At 35.6% G+C, this 18,744-nt stretch overlaps 3 protein-coding genes and 1 non-coding gene across 10 annotated transcripts; 1 reads left to right on the top strand and 3 right to left on the bottom strand.

The window, feature by feature from the left end:
- Positions 1-76: 76 nt before the first annotated feature.
- Positions 77-2,717, bottom strand: LOC116138574 (CAX-interacting protein 4). The gene is made up of 3 exons (XM_031424289.1): positions 2,631-2,717; positions 1,317-2,355; positions 77-415 (listed from the first exon to the last, which is right to left on the bottom strand). Exon 2 carries the CDS (start codon positions 2,326-2,328, stop codon positions 1,333-1,335), a length of 996 nt encoding a protein of 331 aa, XP_031280149.1. The 5' UTR covers positions 2,329-2,355; positions 2,631-2,717; the 3' UTR covers positions 77-415; positions 1,317-1,332.
- Positions 2,718-3,812: 1,095 nt separating this feature from the next.
- Positions 3,813-3,884, bottom strand: TRNAT-UGU. Its single transcript has one exon. It is a non-coding gene; the product is annotated as a tRNA-Thr (tRNA).
- Positions 3,885-9,107: 5,223 nt separating this feature from the next.
- LOC116138555 (probable flavin-containing monooxygenase 1) lies at positions 9,108-11,261 on the top strand. The gene is given in 5 exon segments (XM_031424269.1): positions 9,108-9,620; positions 9,785-10,022; positions 10,106-10,281; positions 10,370-10,728; positions 10,820-11,261. Coding segments are annotated over 5 exon segments (1,578 nt in total). The 5' UTR covers positions 9,108-9,182; the 3' UTR covers positions 11,187-11,261.
- Positions 11,262-11,413: 152 nt separating this feature from the next.
- On the bottom strand, positions 11,414-17,695 carry LOC116138553 (protein DETOXIFICATION 45, chloroplastic). Of its 7 annotated transcripts, XR_004129310.1 has the most exons (16): positions 17,549-17,695; positions 16,691-17,041; positions 16,233-16,405; positions 15,855-15,998; positions 15,587-15,750; positions 15,185-15,320; positions 14,483-14,579; positions 14,286-14,386; positions 13,979-14,142; positions 13,679-13,750; positions 13,424-13,540; positions 13,199-13,294; positions 12,979-13,100; positions 12,785-12,842; positions 12,532-12,611; positions 11,414-11,663 (listed from the first exon to the last, which is right to left on the bottom strand). XR_004129310.1 is itself a non-coding variant. In XM_031424268.1 (15 exons), the coding sequence occupies exons 2-15, from the start codon at positions 17,020-17,022 to the stop codon at positions 12,609-12,611; spliced, it is 1,779 nt and encodes a 592-aa protein (XP_031280128.1). In that variant the 5' UTR covers positions 17,023-17,041; positions 17,549-17,695; the 3' UTR covers positions 11,414-12,608. The 7 variants fall into 7 exon arrangements, 6 of the variants coding, with proteins under 6 accessions (XP_031280128.1, XP_031280127.1, XP_031280123.1 ...); XM_031424268.1 differs by having other exon boundaries at positions 11,414-12,611; XM_031424267.1 differs by lacking the exon at positions 12,532-12,611 and having other exon boundaries at positions 17,549-17,694.
- Between the last annotated feature and the right edge of the window lie 1,049 nt (positions 17,696-18,744).

The following is an 18,744-nucleotide window of genomic DNA, read 5'->3' as shown; positions in this document are numbered from 1 at the left end:
TCACATGTCTACCATAACTTCAGCAACTAAATGGAGTAAACACACTAAGCTAACGATTGCAAAACTTGACATGATATTTGCCCAAACTCAGAAGATATATTAATGCCGGATCCAGTAGCAAATACAAAGAGATAAAGAAAAAGAAAGTTACAACAGGTAAACTTGGAACATCAACCAGTAGGAAGATTGATCAAGTCAACTTATTCACAGGTCGTCTAAACACAACACAAAGACACTACCGCCAAATTTTCTTATATCCTACAATTTTTTTTTTTTTTTTCCTTTTGGAGAACAAAGATTAAATTGAAGCACACAAATCAACAGCAACTTTTTTTTTTTTTTGAAGCTCGCCTAATATGATAGTTAATATGTAAGAATCTTGGGGACAATCATTACAATCCACTTGTCTGCAAGCCTGCAAAGCCAACAAAAATTAACTATAAGCAAATGACTTGTAAGAATTCTCCAAAGGTGAGATATGGAATTCAGGATTGATACCATCCAGAGTTTCCTAGTTGCGATTAAATTTATTTACTAAGGATAGAAACAGTAAGAGATAAGCAAATAGTATAATGCATTTGTTTATAAATAAATAGATTCAAAATTTTAATTTCAGAATAACTTGCATAAAATTGATTATGTTTTTGTATCAAATGCGATAAAAAACATGTCAATAGCATCAAGAGAATCCTGAAAGAGATGATGCATTTCTTTTCAAGAGTAGCAAATTAATGCAACAACAGCCAGCCCACTATCTAGATCGCCCTTTGATTCTTCATGGGCGTGAAGAATAATTGAAAAGACAGGATCCACCGAAAAACCAAGATTCTAAACAAAATAATCGATGAAAAAGAATGTCATTTTATTCAGTCTTAATACATACTAATGCAGAAGAAAGGAGAAAACAAAAGATACACATTTACTTAACCAATAATGTCACCCCAAGAAGGAACCATGATGGAAGTTAATAGAAAACAAAATAAATAAAGAAATAAAAACTGTAAGCATAACTGAACAATGAAAAACAACAAAAAGAACCAAGAAGTTATTATTAGTAGTTAGCATGTAAAATGATTTGCAAAGGCAACATAACCCATATATGTTTCACGTGCAAATTATATTTCCTCCTCAAAATAAATTTGGTTGATACCAAGCATAATAAAACAGCATCACCACATTCAAGCCTATAATCAAAGCCCCAACAAGCAGATTAAGTAATCTAAATAACAGCATGCATAATCAAAATCAAACAAAGTGCAGCATACCACATAAACTACAAGAATATAAAGAACTTTGTAGAATAAGTGATGTGTTACCTTCCTAGCAATGCCTCTATTCATCCCTTTCATGATGGCGTTTCCTGCTCTTTTTCTTAGACCTCTTTGTGCGCCTTCCACGGGAATCATCTGAACCACTTTCATCAGAGTCAGATGGCAATCTGGACTTTCTGCCCTTCCTTTCATAATGTCCACTAGAATCTTCAGACACATCTGAATTAGAATCATCTGAATGTCTATGACTTCTTCTCCTCCTCTTTTCCTTCCTACTCTTCCTCTTACGGTGTCGATACTCATCTTCTTCATCTGAGGACCGATCCCTCTTCCTCCTCTTTTCCATCCTCCTCTTCCTTCCACCTTCATCCTCATCCTCTGAGTCACTATTTTCCCTCTTCCCAATCCTCCTCTTCTTGGACCTCCCTCTCTTCCTCTTTCCTGAATCAGAATTTGAGTCTGTTCCATCTTCATCTGACACATCGGTTTTTTTCTTCCTGGAAGATCTGCCTCTACTACTAATCTTCTTCCCATTTCTCTCCGCAATAATCCTCTCAATCTCAGGATCTGCATCTGAATCTGAACTGTCACTCTCCTCTTCTTCTTCTTCCTCGCTTGCCCCCTCAATCTCAGCCTTACCTTTCCCATTCAACTTCCCCACTTTCCCCTTCAATTTATCCAACTCAGATAAAACTGCAGCCTGAATTGCTTCTGAGTCTTTTTCCTTAATATCATCCTTAACACTCAAGAAGTTTCTACACTGAAAAGTCAAATGCCCAACACGGCCACACTTCTTGCAAGCACCACGGGCCTCATCAGCATTGGTATTAGTTATGCGGGCAAGAGCTAAAAGACCCTGGTAGCTATTGTATGGATTCTCAGCATCAGGTTCGTCATTTGATGGTTTGGGCTGTGAGGTGTTCTTGGATTCATCTTTGTTGGGCGCATATGGATCATACCCAATTGCACTCTGCCATATGCCGTGAGTTTGCAGGGCCGCACTACTATGCACCCTATTGTTCGCCGGCATGCGAACTCGTCCAGCGGTGGCCGGCATCTTGTAGATATATATTGATATCAAACCCTGCATAGAGAAAATTTTATTACCAATTAGGATTTTAAAATTAAGTAAACAATTTCAAAAATCTATATCAACGCAAAGTTTCAAATTAGGGTTTTTACTTATATATCAACTTGATTTCAATTTCATGTCAACTAATAATGAAACAAAATAGAACTAAATCAGACATCTCTCGTTCAATGAAATTCAAATTTAACCGCGAAAAAGGAAATTTTATAAAGAATTAAGGGTCTCAACTTAATTAAATAGAAAAAGCATTGGCATGAAGACGAACTTACCTGTGTCGCGATAGATTCAAAATCCCTAAAACAAGAGCTACAGAGTTTTGTTTTCAAAAAGTAATGACATTTATCCGATTGGGCAACTTTATAAGAAACCAAAACAAAAGTCGGTGCAGCCAGGCAAAAACGGTGCCGTTTTTGTTTCAAAAACAAAAACGACACCGTATGTAATTATTGTTTCTCAAAAGCTACGTAATTTATCAACTCTAAAAATAACAGCAAAGAAAGTGGGGATAAAGAAGGATTGTTGGAACTGAAAAAAAAGAAAAAAACAAAACTAATTTGAATTTGAAGGAGACGAATTAACTTAAGGTTTTGGAACAAGGAAGACAAAATTCAAAGAGAATAAAAAACAAAAAAATTACCTGTAAATGGTGCGGACCGGCGGTGATACAGAGGAGCTGGAAGAAGAACGGAAAAGGAGAGAACGGTGTCGCTTATGCTTGGTTTTTTACAATGAAGAAGAAAATATAATGAGAAAAATGAGCTCCGGTTTTTTAGTGCGTGCGGCGGTGAGTTTTGTCGTTCTTTCGAATATTTATTTTTGTTAAAAAATGAATATTATTTTTCAATAAATATTTGTTATTGACTTTTAATTTGTGTGAAGTTGGTTGCATGCATGTAGTATCCCCAACTGTTTGTCATGACGTCACTTTCAACAGTGCGGATTAAATTTAAATTTAGAAATTTGATTTTTTTTAAAGAAAAATAAAATGCAATTTAAGGAAGAATAATTTTGTAATATAAAATTATTACACATTTTATTCATAATGAATACAATTTTTTTTAATAATTATATTAATCTCCAGGGCTTGAACCTTTTTTTTTTTTTTTTTTTTTGGGTGACCGACTGACCGGGCTTGAACTTGACTACTCTCAAACCTTTCCTTTCCTTACACAGAACAATAGATTAAATAATTTCCTCTAGGATGGTTTAACTTGTACAATTTTCTTTGTTAATGATTTTTATAAGCAAATCAAATACATATTCATTTTATTTTCTTCTTAATTAATCAAAATATTCTTTTAGCATGGGAGATAAAACCACTTTGAATCTTCTGTTAATAAGTTTAACCAACTGCTGTAGGCTTTAACAACAGTAATGGCTTGCAAAATTTACTTATTGCTCACATGAATTGGTTCATAAAAATTATTCCTCAGACGAAAAATTATATCAAATGCCTCCATGCAGGATCGAACTACAGACCTCCAGTTTACAAGACTGGCGCTCTACCACTGAGCTATAGGGGCTCGTATTTCTCCAACCTTTTCATCTTGTATTATAAAATAATCTATGTTTTGAAAGTAGTTCCTATGAATCCTGCCTGGGCTTCAAAATGTACAGTAAACATGAACCAAAACAAGGGATTGCTTTATGCGTAATAAGATTCATAAATGATTTAACAGATACTTATTTACAACTTTGGTTATAATATGTTGAAGGAACAATCTGTAATTATAAAATGAGTGGTAAAGGAACAAATGTTGCGATTAAACTCAACTTAGTCGAAAACAGAGAATGGTAGTTGGTTACGATTAATTGTTATAATTAGAAGTGTTTAAAAAAATTCAAAAACCGAACTGAACCGCTAACCGAACTGAATTTTCGGTTATTAGAAAAACTAGTTCGGTTTCAGTTCAAAGAAAATAAAAAACCAAATTTTCGGTTCGATTACTAGTTTGGGAGAATATGGAAACCGAAACCGGTTTTACTAACCGGGCTCTGGCGACTCACTAACGACGATTATTGGTGATTCATGGGGGCTACACCACTCAACTGTCTCTCAAGTGACCTGTTGTTTTGTGGAGGCCTCAGAAAAAAGGGGGCTTCAGCACCTGCAGTGGCCTTTCCCTGAAACAGAAATTGCCTAAATAAAATCTATGTCTGATAAAATACAAGGCCTCCCCAATTGCGGTGGTCTGGTCGATACCATGCATGTAATTGATAGTGTTTGTTAAAAGTATGGAGTTAAAACAGGGAACTTATATGAAGTCATGGTTCTTGAGGCCTAATGTCAATGATGGACAACCTAATTTTTCAGATTTGATAAATAAATATTGGTTTACGGGTTAGTTTACGCGCACCTTAACTAATCTTTCGAGACCTTAGAATTAGCAGCAGTGTAAGAGCTCCAGTGACTATGGGGACTCAAATTCGAGAGACCGGATAAACTTAGATTCTCCTTTACTCTTTTACCATCAAATTATCTGGTGATGATCAATTAGAGTCACATATTTAACTTCATATATTATGAGTTTAAAGTTGCAATAAAAAGAGCATTATGGTATATATTTATCTTCGTAAACAAACAAGAATTGTAGGTTATACAATTCCTCTCTTTTATGATATGGAACAAGGAGCTGCCATGAGATGGGAAGAACAGCCGGCCCAGACTTTTAGGATATCTGCTATCATAAAGAAGAAAACAACGAAAACAGCGTGTAACGCCCCACTTGAGGTACGTAGATAAATTGTGTTGTATTGCTTGAATGTTTATTGTTGTGTTCTCTTTTGAGCTTGCATGTTATTATTTTGGTTGGTTGACCCTTGGTTGAGTGTTTGCCTTGATTTTGGTTGAGTTTTAGCGAATTTTGGAATTTCGGTCTTCGCCGGGGCGAAGAATAGTCTTCGCAATGGCGACGTCGGCTTTGTAATTTGCGGTGTCGGTTCTGTAATTCTTCGTCGGGGCGACGGAAAGTTTTTCGCCGTGGCGATGGGCTGGCTGAAAAGTTTGATGAAGATATTTTTCCATAGGGGCAAAATGACCATTCTATCCCTAATTAGCAAGAAAAGTGGGGAGTGAATTGTAAGAAACTTTTATGGAGAATATGTTAGAGTGGGGGTGTGATTGTAATGAATCAAAAGACAAGGATGGAATTTCAAGAAAGAGCAAGGGCAATATGGGAATGAATGAAGATATTTTGAGCTAAAAAGGGGTTAAGCTTAGTAAACCCTTCATTCTTCATCTTCCACCGCCTCTTCCATTTTCCGTTTTCTCTCAACTTGTCCTTCAACCTTTCAAGAATTTTAGAGGGCTTTTTGAGTAGTTTGGGATAGAAAATTAATCTAGGGCATCCTAAGGTAAGGATTCTTGCTTTAGATGTGAAGTTTTGCATATATTTGTATATTGAAGTCTGAAGGTGTTATTGTTTAAAGGGTAGAGAAGAGACAAGCAATCTAAAGGAAAGGAAAGTGCTAGTGAGATCTCTCCATTACAAGGTAAGTAAATCCCAATCCAAGTTGATATTTGAGAACTCTTTTGAGTAGAGATTTAATAGAAATTGTGTATGCATGTTAGATGATATGTTATTGAGAATTGAGATGGAGATGAATAACTGCTTTGTGGTTGTTAAATACACTTCAATTATGAGAAGTGTGATGTGTGATGAGAATGTAGTTTGAGATGAAATTGGAGGAGATTGAGAAATCTCTTTGGAAGTGTTATGTTATGATAGGAACTATAGCTTGGTGAGGGAGTTTTCTCCCATTTTGGATGGTTCAAGAGAGGGATAGAACTATAGATAAAGTAGAGTTTATGTATGCACACCAGTTGTTTGATGAAATGCCTAAGAGAATCGTGAGTAGTAAACTTTAATTCTTGCAACATTGCATGTTGGCATTTCATGAGTGCATTAGTGGAGATGAACCATCCATATACATTAATTGTGCATTGAGAAGTGGCTTGAGAAAGAGTAAAGAACTGTGTGAATGAACTACTCTAAGAGTAGAGAGAATGAGAAGAGCAATAAGGGCAGGTTGGTGCTTTGTGATCTCCTCCCGGTAGTCACTAAGAGCAGGTTGGTGCTTTGTGATCTCTACCTAGTAGTCACTAAGAGCGGATTGGTGCTTTGTGAACTCCACCCGGCCGTGCCTCTGGTAAGATGAGGCCGTGACATCAAGTGAGAAGGAATGAGTAAACATGAGAAAGAACAAATAGAGAACGAGTAAAGTCACGAAGAGTGGGTTGATGTTGTGTGAACTTCACCCGGCCGTGCCTCCGGTAAGATGAGGTCGTGACATATAGCAGAAGTTAAGTAAAGAGAATTGTGTGAAAGAGAAAATAAATAAGATGAGAAAAAGTGTAAGGAAAGAATTAAGAGAAAGAGTTACGGGTACAGTCGAGTAAAGGATTTACTTACTGAGCATTATTTTGTGCTCACCCCCTTGTTTTTCTTTGTGGTTGCAGGATTTAGGTGAGAACGCGGTCGGATGGGCGTCGGCAAGTGAGGAGCAATAGCTACACTGTCCACTGTTTTAATGGCATTTTGTAAATGATATTCTAGTTTGTATAAAGAATGTTTATATGTAATAAAAGAAAATTTTCGGGCCCAACTAGTTTTAGCACAATACATGTATTTTACTGATGTATTTCTATGAGTATCCTAGTATTAAGCAGTCATTACATAGCGAGTGTGTTATATGCTTGACGGAGTTCAGAGATGGAGATGACTGTAAGGTTCGTTCAAACTGCAACCATGTGTATCACAAAGCTTGCGTCGATGAGTGGCTGGCCAAATCCAAGCATAGATTTTGCCCTCTCTGTCGTGGCTCTATGTGTTCTGAAAACTCTGATATCATAATAAGGATTAGGCACGTCTTCTGATAAACTCTTGTAATGGTTGTATTAGTATTCAGTCGATTCATTAAATTCTTTTGTAAGTGGTTAATAATGAGGGGTTTTTGAAAGCTTACATTATATATTGTATAACTTCTAATACAAGAAGGTGTTCATGAATCATGAGTTATATGCTTTAACCAGATTGCAAGTAATCTTCCAAACCACCTATATATTATTTGACCGTTTCTAAAATGGAAATCAGACTTAAGTTTAGCGTCCGAATCCGCAAGATGTAAGTATTTGGGCGCAGTAAGTTTCCTATTCAATTTGGTACTTGGTGACGCTTGATTTTGGACGCCAATGACTCGCACGTGCAAAATGCTAAGAGAGCCTTAGAAATTACACGTGATGGATCCATGAGATTTGGATATGATGCTAAGGTTATATATGCTGCAGAAACATAAATAAAAGATTGGCAAGAAGGGGTTTTTATAGTGGTTCGGATGCTGAAAAGCGAATCTTATGTCTACTGTTATTTTATTATTCTCTGACTATTTCTATGATATTGCCCGTAAGGCATACAAAGATGGAGAAAAGCTTTGATTACAAAGAGAAATAATGAAATGAAGCTCAGATCTATGCCTAACTCTCATCTGCCCAGCCCCTCTTTTTCGTGAAGAGAAATGCCAATTTATACACCTCTGAAGTCAATGTGACGAGTGTATTGCAAGTTGCCTTGACACATGGACAACTCTCATCCGTTCTTTTCTTACAATAAGATGGGGTTGGTATAAGATATCTTTGAGGCGGTATGGGCTTGCAGGAAGTATAATTTGTCTTTTAAGCACTTATTGAGCTGACATCAGCGTGACTTTTTAGGCATAACAAAAGCCTCCCAATTTTTGGAGTGCGTAATCGTGCGCGCTTCAAAAACTTAGGTATTTGATTTGAATGGATGTCGCACTATAGGCTGCAGTCTCGAACTGAAGAGCTCGAACCATACCTGGCGCGATCGGTTGCTGAGAGCGAGAACTGTGATCTGAGAGCTTGGAGCGATCCGAAGCTGAGCACAATCTAATAGCTGACATGAAATGTCCAGTAGATAAATTCCTAGAGGAAGCTAATGTCAGAAGCCCTAACACACGGCTTGGAGGCCTTAAACGGATAAGCCAACTTAAAACAGCCATAACTTTTGATTCGGGAGGAGTTTTGGAGCCCGTAAGATATTCACGGAAAGCTTGTTCCAAGCTCTACTTCGTGGATAATTGGGGGACCCAATTGGGACCATTTTAGAGGCCAAAATCTACCGTTTCGACATGTTTCAGGGTTATTTTAAGTTTTTTATGCGTTTTTTCTGACGCTAGCAGCTGGCCGCAACGTTATAACTAAGAACTGATCTTGGTTTGAGTTGAGAACACGACCTGAGGCTGATTGCAATATCAGAGTGGGACACTTCACATCACACTTTGAAAAAGTTAGGGAATGCATTAATTGAGACTTTAGCACGATAAAATTAATTTTGATGTGATAATAATGTTGATTGTCTTTGGGCAAATACTTTTTTCATCCTCCAACCACCGACAATGGGGCTGGGATTCGCATAAATTATATATAAACGTTACATCTAGCATTTAAATAAGATATATTATTTATCATGCTCTTTAAAATATTGCTTTAGTTGACACTGACAAAAGCTGGCAGGATTTTTAAACTTTGATTACAATAAGATCACTCCCTCAGGAGTTGAGGCCTACATGAGAATATCATATACAGAAATAGTGTAAGCATACGATTTGTTAGGAATAAATAATTTCAATTCAAATTGAATAATGACCCCAACTAAAGGCTTTTTCTAATTAATATATTGTTAAATGTTACAAATCTGAGATCACATTTTAAATATGATACACGAAAATACAATGCCAACCTTTGGCAGGGGTGAAGGATTATATTAGGCAGATGTACTTTGAGGAAGAAATCCTAATTGGCAATGGAGAAACAAATAGCCATTGTTGGAGCTGGTATCAGTGGCCTTCTTGCCTGTAAGTATGTCCTGTCAAAAGGTTTCCATCCCATTGTTTTTGAAGCTCAAAGTAGTGTTGGAGGAGTTTGGACCAAAACTATAGAGACTACTAAGCTACAATCTCCTACACCAGCATTTCAATTCTCAGATTTTCCATGGCCATCTTCTGTCACTGATCTATTCCCCAACCAACATCAAGTCCTTGATTATCTTCAATCTTATGCGCATCACTTTGACTTGCTTAAGCACATCAAGTTCAATACCAAGGTTGTCGGCATTGAATATGAAGGTGCATCCTATGAAGAGATCGAGTCTTGGAGTTTATGGAATGGCAATGGTCAACCCTTTAGTTCTCAAGGGAAATGGAAGGTTGTAGTAGAAGACATACAGAAACAATCAACTGAGGTATTTATTACTTAAAGAGTCTAAGATAGTTTCTAGAGAAACTTTTTTTGTAATTTTTTTGAGATAATTTCAGGGTTTTGGCTAAGAAAGCAAGTTAAAAATAGTCGGTTACTCAAGATTGTCCACCACGTATCTCACAATCTGAAAGTTAAATTGATATGCAGGTTCACCAAGCTGACTTTGTAGTTCTCTGTGTGGGGCGATTCAGCGATGTTCCACACTTCCCAGAATTTCCTCCAGACATGGGTCCTGGAGCATTTCATGGCAAGGTGATACACTCCATGGACTATGCCAACATGGATAATGAAGTTGCTGCAAACTTAGTCAAAGGGAAAAGAGTTACTGTTGTTGGGTTCCAGAAATCTGCAATGGACATTGCAATGGAATGCACAGCAGCAAACGGTGAGACTACTTAAATATTTCATCATCATCCTCAACTATCATTAAAAATTTTCTGCATGTTTATTATTTTCATTGAATTCCAGGAGTGGAACATCCATGTACAATTATATACAAAACTGAACATTGGCATGTTCCTGATTACTTTCCCTGGGGGGTGTCTTTAGCATACTTTTACATGAACAGATTCTCAGAACTTTTGCTTCATAAACCTGAAGAAGGATTCCTTCTAAATCTCTTGGCAACAATGCTTTCGCCACTGGTATTATATACTTATTCCTTTTTAAATGCATTTGAGAAAAAATAAACATCTCTCCTCCTGTCTAATTTACTTACTGTACAAATGACAGAGATGGGTATATGCAAAATTTGTTGAAAGTCACATTTAGAAGAAGCTTCAGTTGGGCAAGTATGGAATGGTGCCAAAACACAGTTTCCTTCAAGATATAAGCTCATGTTTGATCTCAATAGTGCCTGAGAAGTTCTATGACAGAGTTGAGGAGGGGAGCATCGTTTTGAAGAAATCTCAAAGCTTTAGTTTTTGTGAAAATGGCATTTTGGTTGACGGAGAGACTCCACCTCTGAAGACAGATTTGGTCATATTGGCTACAGGATTCAGAGGTGATAAAAAGCTCAAAGACATTTTTGTGTCCCAGACTTTTCAAGACTACATAGCAGGCTCTCCAAATGAAAAACTACCGCTCTACAGGTACATAAAAAGCTTTATGTTTCATGTATTCTCAAGTCTTCAAACTTACCAAGGTAATTTAATGTTTTTATACTTTTCCACATTTGATCAGGGAAATGATTCATCCCCAAATTCCTCAATTAGCAGTGATTGGATTCTCAGAAAGTCTTTCAAACTTGCTAGTCTCAGAGATGGGATCTCGATGGCTAGCGGAGCTTCTTCACGGCACATTCAAGCTACCAAGCAGAAAAGAAATGGATATGGATACAAAGGAATGGGATAAATGCATTAAGCAATACTCTGGCCCTTACTACAGGAGATCATGTTTAGCTGTCCAACAAATATGGTACAATGATCAACTCTGCAAGGACATGGGATGGAACCCAAAGAGAAAGAAAGGATTCTTTACTGAATTGTTTCAGCCATATGGACCAATGGATTATGTTTCATCTTCACGAAGCAAACCAATTGAGTCTTGAATATTGCTGTATTTACTTTCAAAATTTCAGCACGATGACTATTTGGAATTGTTAAAGTTTGTGTCTTTCAACTCATTCTCCTTTTACATTTGAATCCTTTTTTTTTTTTTTTTAATTTCAATGCAAACATAATCGAACTCTCCACATTTGATATTATTTCAGAAGATTATGCAATTTGAAGCACCTGGATTAGGAAAGAAGGTACTGATCGGGGTTGACAAATCTCATATTCAAAAGGCAATTAGTTCATTCACATAAATCAATAAGATAAACATGTGGTTTAAGGTTTCCTAACATTTCTACAAGCTACAACGAATTCAATGTTGCAAAGTAATTAATTTATCAACCAAAAATAAAAACCACTGAGATTTCTTCGAGATTAGTCAAACTCAGTGACCGGTGTCCTCAAGATTGCTCTGATTTCAGGCCAGCTGAAAAAGAAGCAGATTAAGTAGTTCTAGAACCAAACAATTAAATCTGAAAAGAAAATAAACGCTACAACGAACGAGAAGGTAAAACCAATGAGGAAATGATGATATGATATAAACCTGATTGAATCAGCAGTACCCGTCTCAAAGAGAAGAATAAAGGAAAACAAAAACCAATAAAGCAATAAATTTGCAGTAAAATAAAGGGGTTGTAATCACCAATCTATTCTTACTCAACACTGCTTGAATACAACAATGTTTCTTTTACCAGATGACAGATTCTTACAACTTATGCTAATTAGTGATCAGAGCCTCTTTTTATGGAGAAGAATTCAGTTAAGGTTGGCAGACAACTATTTTTGGATCTAATATCTCAAGTGTGATTAGAGGAGTAATATTTTGTAGTCAATTTCTTATCCTTTGGTGGAAAAATGACTCTATTATAGTAATGTTCACAGATAAATCATTGCTTCTCACTTTGCTATCATAAGGGAATGGTTTTCTCTATTTTATAGTAACAACAGGCCATAGAGTTCAAGACTCACATAACACCCTTAAGCTTCACTTCCATTCGAGCATTGCCTCAGTAATTCCATGCTCAATTTCTTTCACTTACTAGAATTTTTAGTTTCAAGTGCTTTCCTAAGAATATTCCCTCCATTGACTGCTCTTAACAGTGAAGCCCCACCACAAAATAAACGAAATGATAAAGAAACAAACAAAAGGAAAGAAAAACATGTTCTAGGATATTGCATTTGATTTACTAGGTAACTGCAAACACAAAACAAAGATCAGGAACAATTATAAGAGCAAACAAAAACAAAGACAGATTACTGATTAATTTTAATCACAGTTTCTTACTGTAAAAAATGTCTTGTTTGATTAGATAAAAAACTCGTATCATTAGTAGCACTTACTGTAAATAATGTCTTGTTCCATTAGATAAAAACTCATATCATTGGTAGCACTTGGAGTCAATAGAGACTAGCATCAATTACTGAATGTGAAGCATAGTTTTTATGGGAACCAATGGCAAAAAATAAAATATCATTAAATTGATAATAAGCAAACAATCGAATAATGCTATATGGTAAAATGTAAAATCAATGTTATGCATGTAAAAGAATAGCAAACCATGAACTAAAATCAGAATCATCAATATCTACCAACCTTGGCTTTCTCTAAGTCAGTGTGGAGGAACCACCATGGACCAGTTTTTGATAGTAACCTGAAAACATAAAAGAATTATCAGCAGATATATATGTTAAAACACACAACAGAATATGCAAAGATTGAATCTGCATAAGCAGAAGAACACTATTTAGGACGTGAAGAACCCCACTAGATGGTTTATTTCCAAGTACCTGACAAATCCTGCCACCATGCGCAAGGCCATAAAGAGTGCCAAGCCTGACCAAACCCCAGGAAGACCAAAATCTCGAGGAGCATATAGCAAAAACGCAGATGAAATTGCCCCAACTAACATCTACATGTAACATAACACACACATTAAGCCATAAGTGAAGTTTTCACAATCAAAATAAAGACATCTATCAGAAGTTTCGAGTTTATGGAGTGGCTTACCATAGAGCAAGCAGCATATGGAAAGTCAGAAACACCATAATGGAGGCCATCAAAAATAAAAGCTAATGCAGTAATAGGTTGAGTGGCACTGATAAACTGTGAGAAATTTAGATGAAATCATTAAACAATATATATAAATTGGCACCTATAAATACATACAGTGAAATCAAAGAAAAGGAAAATGAAGTTGAAAAGAATAGCTGAGTGTCGATTTCTAATACATACCAGTATTCCAGTTCTAACAATTCCTAAAACTTTAGGATCTTTGGTGAACAAAGTGGCCAACGATCCAAAAGATACCCCCAAAATTGCAGCCAAGGAAACACCTGTCACTACTCCTATCTGAAAAAGGAAATGCACATCAAGTTTTAAAATAAATATAAAATCCTGCACATCCAGCACATGAACCTAGAAATCTAGGCTAAAACCTGATAGTTTCAGCACCAGAAACCAAAATGAGAAATCATACAGAAAGCTTACCTTTAACACGAAATTGGTAACTTCTCTGACAGTCTTGAAGTCACCTTTAGATATGTAACTTGCAATCAAGACCTACATTTAGAATTTTTTTTTTTTTTTTTGTCAATAAAAACAGCAACTCATGTTAAAGCATCGTGAACTGGTAAAACTTTCAACAATCAACTGTGTTCAAACAATGTTCAACTTGACTTCCAATAAAATTGTCTATGAGAATAAAATGTAACGATAAAGATAAACAAGTTGATATAAATAACACTACCAAACATGCAAAAGTAACTGGCATTAATAATTTTTTTGTACCTGACCAGATGTAGCTAGTGCATCAGTTAGAAGAGATACAGCCAACCAGACTTGCATGCATATCTGATGTGCAGCCATAGCATCTGGCCCTTGGCGAGCAGCCATTGATGTCCCCAGTGTCATTGTCACTAGAACAGCAAGAGTTCTTCCCAAAAGAAAGCCACCTGCAGAAGCAAATGATTGTAAGAGAAGTGTATAAGCAACTACCACAACAGCAGCAATAACTGCGTCTAGCAATTAGCTGGTATTTCTTGAACAATGAAAAGATATTAAAATGAAAATAAAGACAGCTAGAGAAGAAAAATACCAGATTTTATATAGCCACCAAATTTCAGAGCTCCCATCTTCGGAGGCAGTAACACAACTTTCTTGTTCAAATACCAGATCATTGCAGCAGCAACAATGTACCTAACACATAACGTTTTATCACAAGTATTCTTTAAAATAAAAAGATATATATAAATATATTCAAGGAAGAACAAAACCAATTCATATGGCACATACTGAGACATCACAGTCGATATTGCTGCTCCAGTTATACCCATCTGACAGTAATTGATAAATATGGGAAATAAGAATACAGCTAACAAGTTACCAAGACCTGCATATGGAACAGCTGAAAATAGTCAGAAGAGAATGAAAAGAAATAAACATGAGCTTGTAAAATTTTAATTTTTTATCATAAGAAAACTAAAAAGAATTTGAAGAAGAAAATTAATGAACTACAAAGGGAAATAAATCAACCAATCTTACAATAGTAATCACTTCAATAAAATTTATAAATGTAGATAACATAGTAAATACAAATGTTCCAATTTCCATGTATTCAACAACAAAGAGTTTTAAAAAAAAAAAAAAAAAAAAAAAAAAAAAAAAAAAAAAAAGGTTAAGACACAAAATCACACCCAACACCATCCAACTTTTGCAAAAACAGAAATCAACAACCTGCATGCATGCGTGCACGCTCACAGGAGCACACATACTGAGCTTTTCAAATTCTTCATTGAGAAAACATTGTAAAACGCTGAATAATATAAAGGTTTGAAACATAACAAGACCAAACATAGAGATCTAAGTGACAGGAAAACCAAAGATTTTAATATATAAAATTATGTGATCACTAAATTCAGAAATGCTTAGGGAACAAAACTCAAGCCAGCCTACCCTTACCATTTTATGCATCCAAAAGTTAAAGCAAATACTTGCCTAGACATATAAAAGGAGTCTTTGTATCTTTAAATCCACGAAATATGCCATTAAGAGACAAGGAAACTACTACTGCTGGAGCTCCAAGGGCTCTGAGCTTGAGAAATCTTTGAGCTGGAGCAAACATCTCAGATGCCTGTTAAAAAAAAAATAGCAAGAGCATAGAATATCAAATTTCTTAGTAGAGAAAGATAATCAAATGAAATCCTTCAAGAATAAATCAAGTAATAAGTCAAACTGCAAGATTAAACCAACAAAGAGAAAGAATATGAAGATAATAATATACACACGCATAACAAAAGACAAAATTAGAGAAAGAGAAGCATAAATTAAAACACACTTCAAGACAGAGAAGCATAAGATTATCAGCAATGACACATGAACTTAGTGCTGTAGACTTAACAATGGTACACCCATCAAGTTTAGAAATGGTCCAGAACCCAAAAATAGTGCTAAGGCCTCAAAGATGCCAATCCCAACTGCCAACAGTAAAGCTGTTGACACTGAGGCTAACTGCTTTCTTTTGCTCGTCTCAGTTAAACGTGTTCTATTACCACCGCCTCCTACTACACAAGAATAAAACCCAGTTAGATGTGGTGAATGTAAAAATGTTGAATCTTCTAAAATTCAATAAAGACCATCATGCAATAGATTGCCAGTTTATATTGACCTGATGTTAAATCTTCAATTGCATTACTTGAAACTTCCTCAGCAACATAAGAAGTAGCAACACTGAGGAGAGGAAAATTAAACAACTTCGAGATAATATTAAAGATCGATATAGAAACACCTGCAGAAGCCAACTCGACAGAACCTACAGCACCAAATTAAGCTTTCATAAGAAAACAATAGGCAAAACTAAAGAACCGCAATCCAGCTCAGCTTTAATATAATGAATCAGAACAAAGCACGTCTTAGATAAAACAAAATTGGTGTTAATAGATCAAATGCAATAAAGGTTTTAATACCAGCAAAAAATTGAACAACAAATATATATATACCAGCAAAAAATTGAAAATCAAACAAATGTATATATCATCAAACCTACCTATTCTACCAATATAAGCAGTCTCCATCAGCTGTGCTAAGGGATCAAGGGCCTGTCCCGCAATTGCAGGCAAAGTAAGCATAGTAAGCTCACGCTTGATATCTAGAGAATGTGCTGTGTCAACCTCGCTTTTGGAATCTAGATAATCACCGATAGGTATCCTTTCTAACTTGCTGCAGACAAAATTACAAAAAAATTGACACAGCCATAGATGCACTAACACCAAGCAATATTCAAAAATCAATCATAATCTTTTCATATACAAATGAACTGACTCAAGAATAGTAAGAACTACACTCATTCAACCAAGCAGAATAGGAACATAAATATAATACAAAATTACATGCACGTTATTCACATACAAATGCACAATGCAACCCAAACACAAAAAATGCAACTAAAGTAAAAAAAAAAAAAAAAAAAAAAAAAACAACCAAATGTTGTGTTTTCAGTCTTACGGGTATTTTCCGGACAAACAGTTGAAACCACTGTCATCTTCTAAAAAAAACGTCTCCTCACCATCAGCAGAATCCACACTCAAATCAGAATTCAGCGGATCATAAGCCACCAGAAAATTAGAATTTCTACCACGAGTAACCAAGAATGGCACACTACTTCTATGCTCCAAGGACAGGCGGCAATTCCTATCAAATGCTACACAAGAATCACGAACTCCACCTTGTTGCAATAGAAACCTTGATGTAATTGCTTTGGCCACTGAATTCTGATGTCTATTTCTAGTTCTCAGTCCACTAGAAAGTCTACCACCATTAAGTTGTGTAATCATCATTATCTAAAATGTTCTAACACTGTAACACAACAAACATGCAAAAGCAAAACATCAGAATCCGCAGCTGAAACATAACCGTTCATAATCATATCAATAATCAGTTATGAACTTAATTAAAGCCCTAGTCTTTGCCCATATTTTTGTTATTACAAAGAAAAGATTGCTCAATAGCCATCAAATAGGTTGATACCTAAATAGTAAAACAAGAATTAAACTGTGGTTTTGTAATGGGTTAACATAACAAAACAGAACAGAAAACAGAGTTAAAAAGCATCACAAACCTCAAGTATAAAAGAATAAAAGATACTTTTAAAGAGTCAAACAAGAATTAAAATGGATAAAAACAAGAACTTTATCGAAAACGAGAGAGTTGATAAACGAGGGAGAGTGTTTGTTTCTCCTGAAAAATGAGAGAAACCCAGAAAAGGAAAGAAAAACCTGTAACGTTTACAATTCTAAAAAAAAAAAAAAACAAAAAAGATAAATAGAAACAAAATACAAAGAAAGAGGAAGAAGAACCCGTTACGTGAATGCCAAGAAATAGAGAAAGCACGGGTTGGGTCGTTGAGTTCAAGAGATGCACATGGTGAGTTTTTAAGTTTTCATATATGAGAAACCGAACTCAACTCTGGGGTTTGTTTTCTGTTTTGCAACTTCGCGTTTTCTACTCCCGAGTCTGGGCAGTCGCTAACTCGCTATGCAGATTTATGGTTATGGCCTAATAGGCTTGCATGCTAAGGTTGTAAGTAGTAAACCGAGTCTGAACGGCCCAGCCTCAGTCTAGTCTTGTTGTAAAGTAAATGGGCCGCAAGTTGGATTGAGCCTAACTACATTCCCATAATTCCCTTTACACACTTTAGATTAATTATATAAAAATAAATATCTTCAACTATTATAAAAAGGTGAACCTCCACCATTTACCTAGTGGTGGAGGTAACCTTGAGTCGGTTAAAGGCTATTGGTTGTAAATACCCCTCCAATCCCTTTCATTCTTCACTCCATCCAAGATTAAAGCAAACACCTCGCACAACTCTCACTTTCATCCCTTTTATTTTATTTTCTCCACTTTATCCTTCCTGAATTATTACTGAATTGCATCACTAAACTATAACACGTTATCAACACGACTAGCTTATCAATTATAACGGTGTAGGCCTACTGAAAGTATGTATTTTCAACCTTATAAATATTATTTAATCCCTGTTTCTGCTTTTATGGCTGGATTTATTTATTATCATTAACTTCCGCGTATTTTCAATCTCACATGTGTTCTTTAATCTTTGTTTCCGCCTTTATAGTTAGATTCATTTATTATTGTTAGATTCCACCTCCATAGTCGGATTTATTTATTATTATTAAATTACGCATCCATGGTCGGATTTATTTATTACTGTTAATTTCCGCCTCCATGGTTAGATTTATTTATTACTTTTAAAATCTGCCTTTATAGTCGGATATATTTATTACTGTTAAATTTCATCTTTATGGTCAGATTTATTTATTATTGTTAAATACCGCCTTCATGGACGCGTCTATTTATAATTGTCATTTTATTTATCGATTCTTTACAGTTATCACATTTTATATTTCATTTGTTAGTTTTGGATGCCTGAATGCATCCCATGACATGCATCCAGAACTTCATGTCGTGGCAAGCGTAGAATAATAACAAAAAAAAAAAAAAAAAATTTCTTGCCATGCCATGATTCAATTACCCAAGAT

The sequence above is a fragment of the Pistacia vera genome, unplaced genomic scaffold (assembly GCF_008641045.1).
Source record: "Pistacia vera cultivar Batoury unplaced genomic scaffold, PisVer_v2 Contig342, whole genome shotgun sequence".
Classification (NCBI taxonomy): domain Eukaryota; kingdom Viridiplantae; phylum Streptophyta; class Magnoliopsida; order Sapindales; family Anacardiaceae; genus Pistacia; species Pistacia vera.
Note: the sequence above shows the minus strand (reverse complement) of the source record. Positions and strands in the feature narration are given on the sequence as shown.

Excerpts from the sequence above, each read along its gene's own strand:
- LOC116138574 (XM_031424289.1), bottom strand. The coding sequence starts at position 2,328 with ATGCCGGCCACCGCTGGACGAGTTCGCATGCCGGCGAACAATAGGGTG.
- LOC116138553 (XM_031424263.1), bottom strand. The coding sequence starts at position 17,022 with ATGATGATTACACAACTTAATGGTGGTAGACTTTCTAGTGGACTGAGA. Across the intron at positions 16,406-16,690 it reads TGTTTGTCCGGAAAATACCC|CAAGTTAGAAAGGATACCTA; the intron begins GTAAGACTGAAA and ends TTTTGTCTGCAG. Across the intron at positions 14,387-14,482 it reads ATATCGACTGTGATGTCTCA|GTACATTGTTGCTGCTGCAA; the intron begins GTATGTGCCATA and ends GTTATGTGTTAG.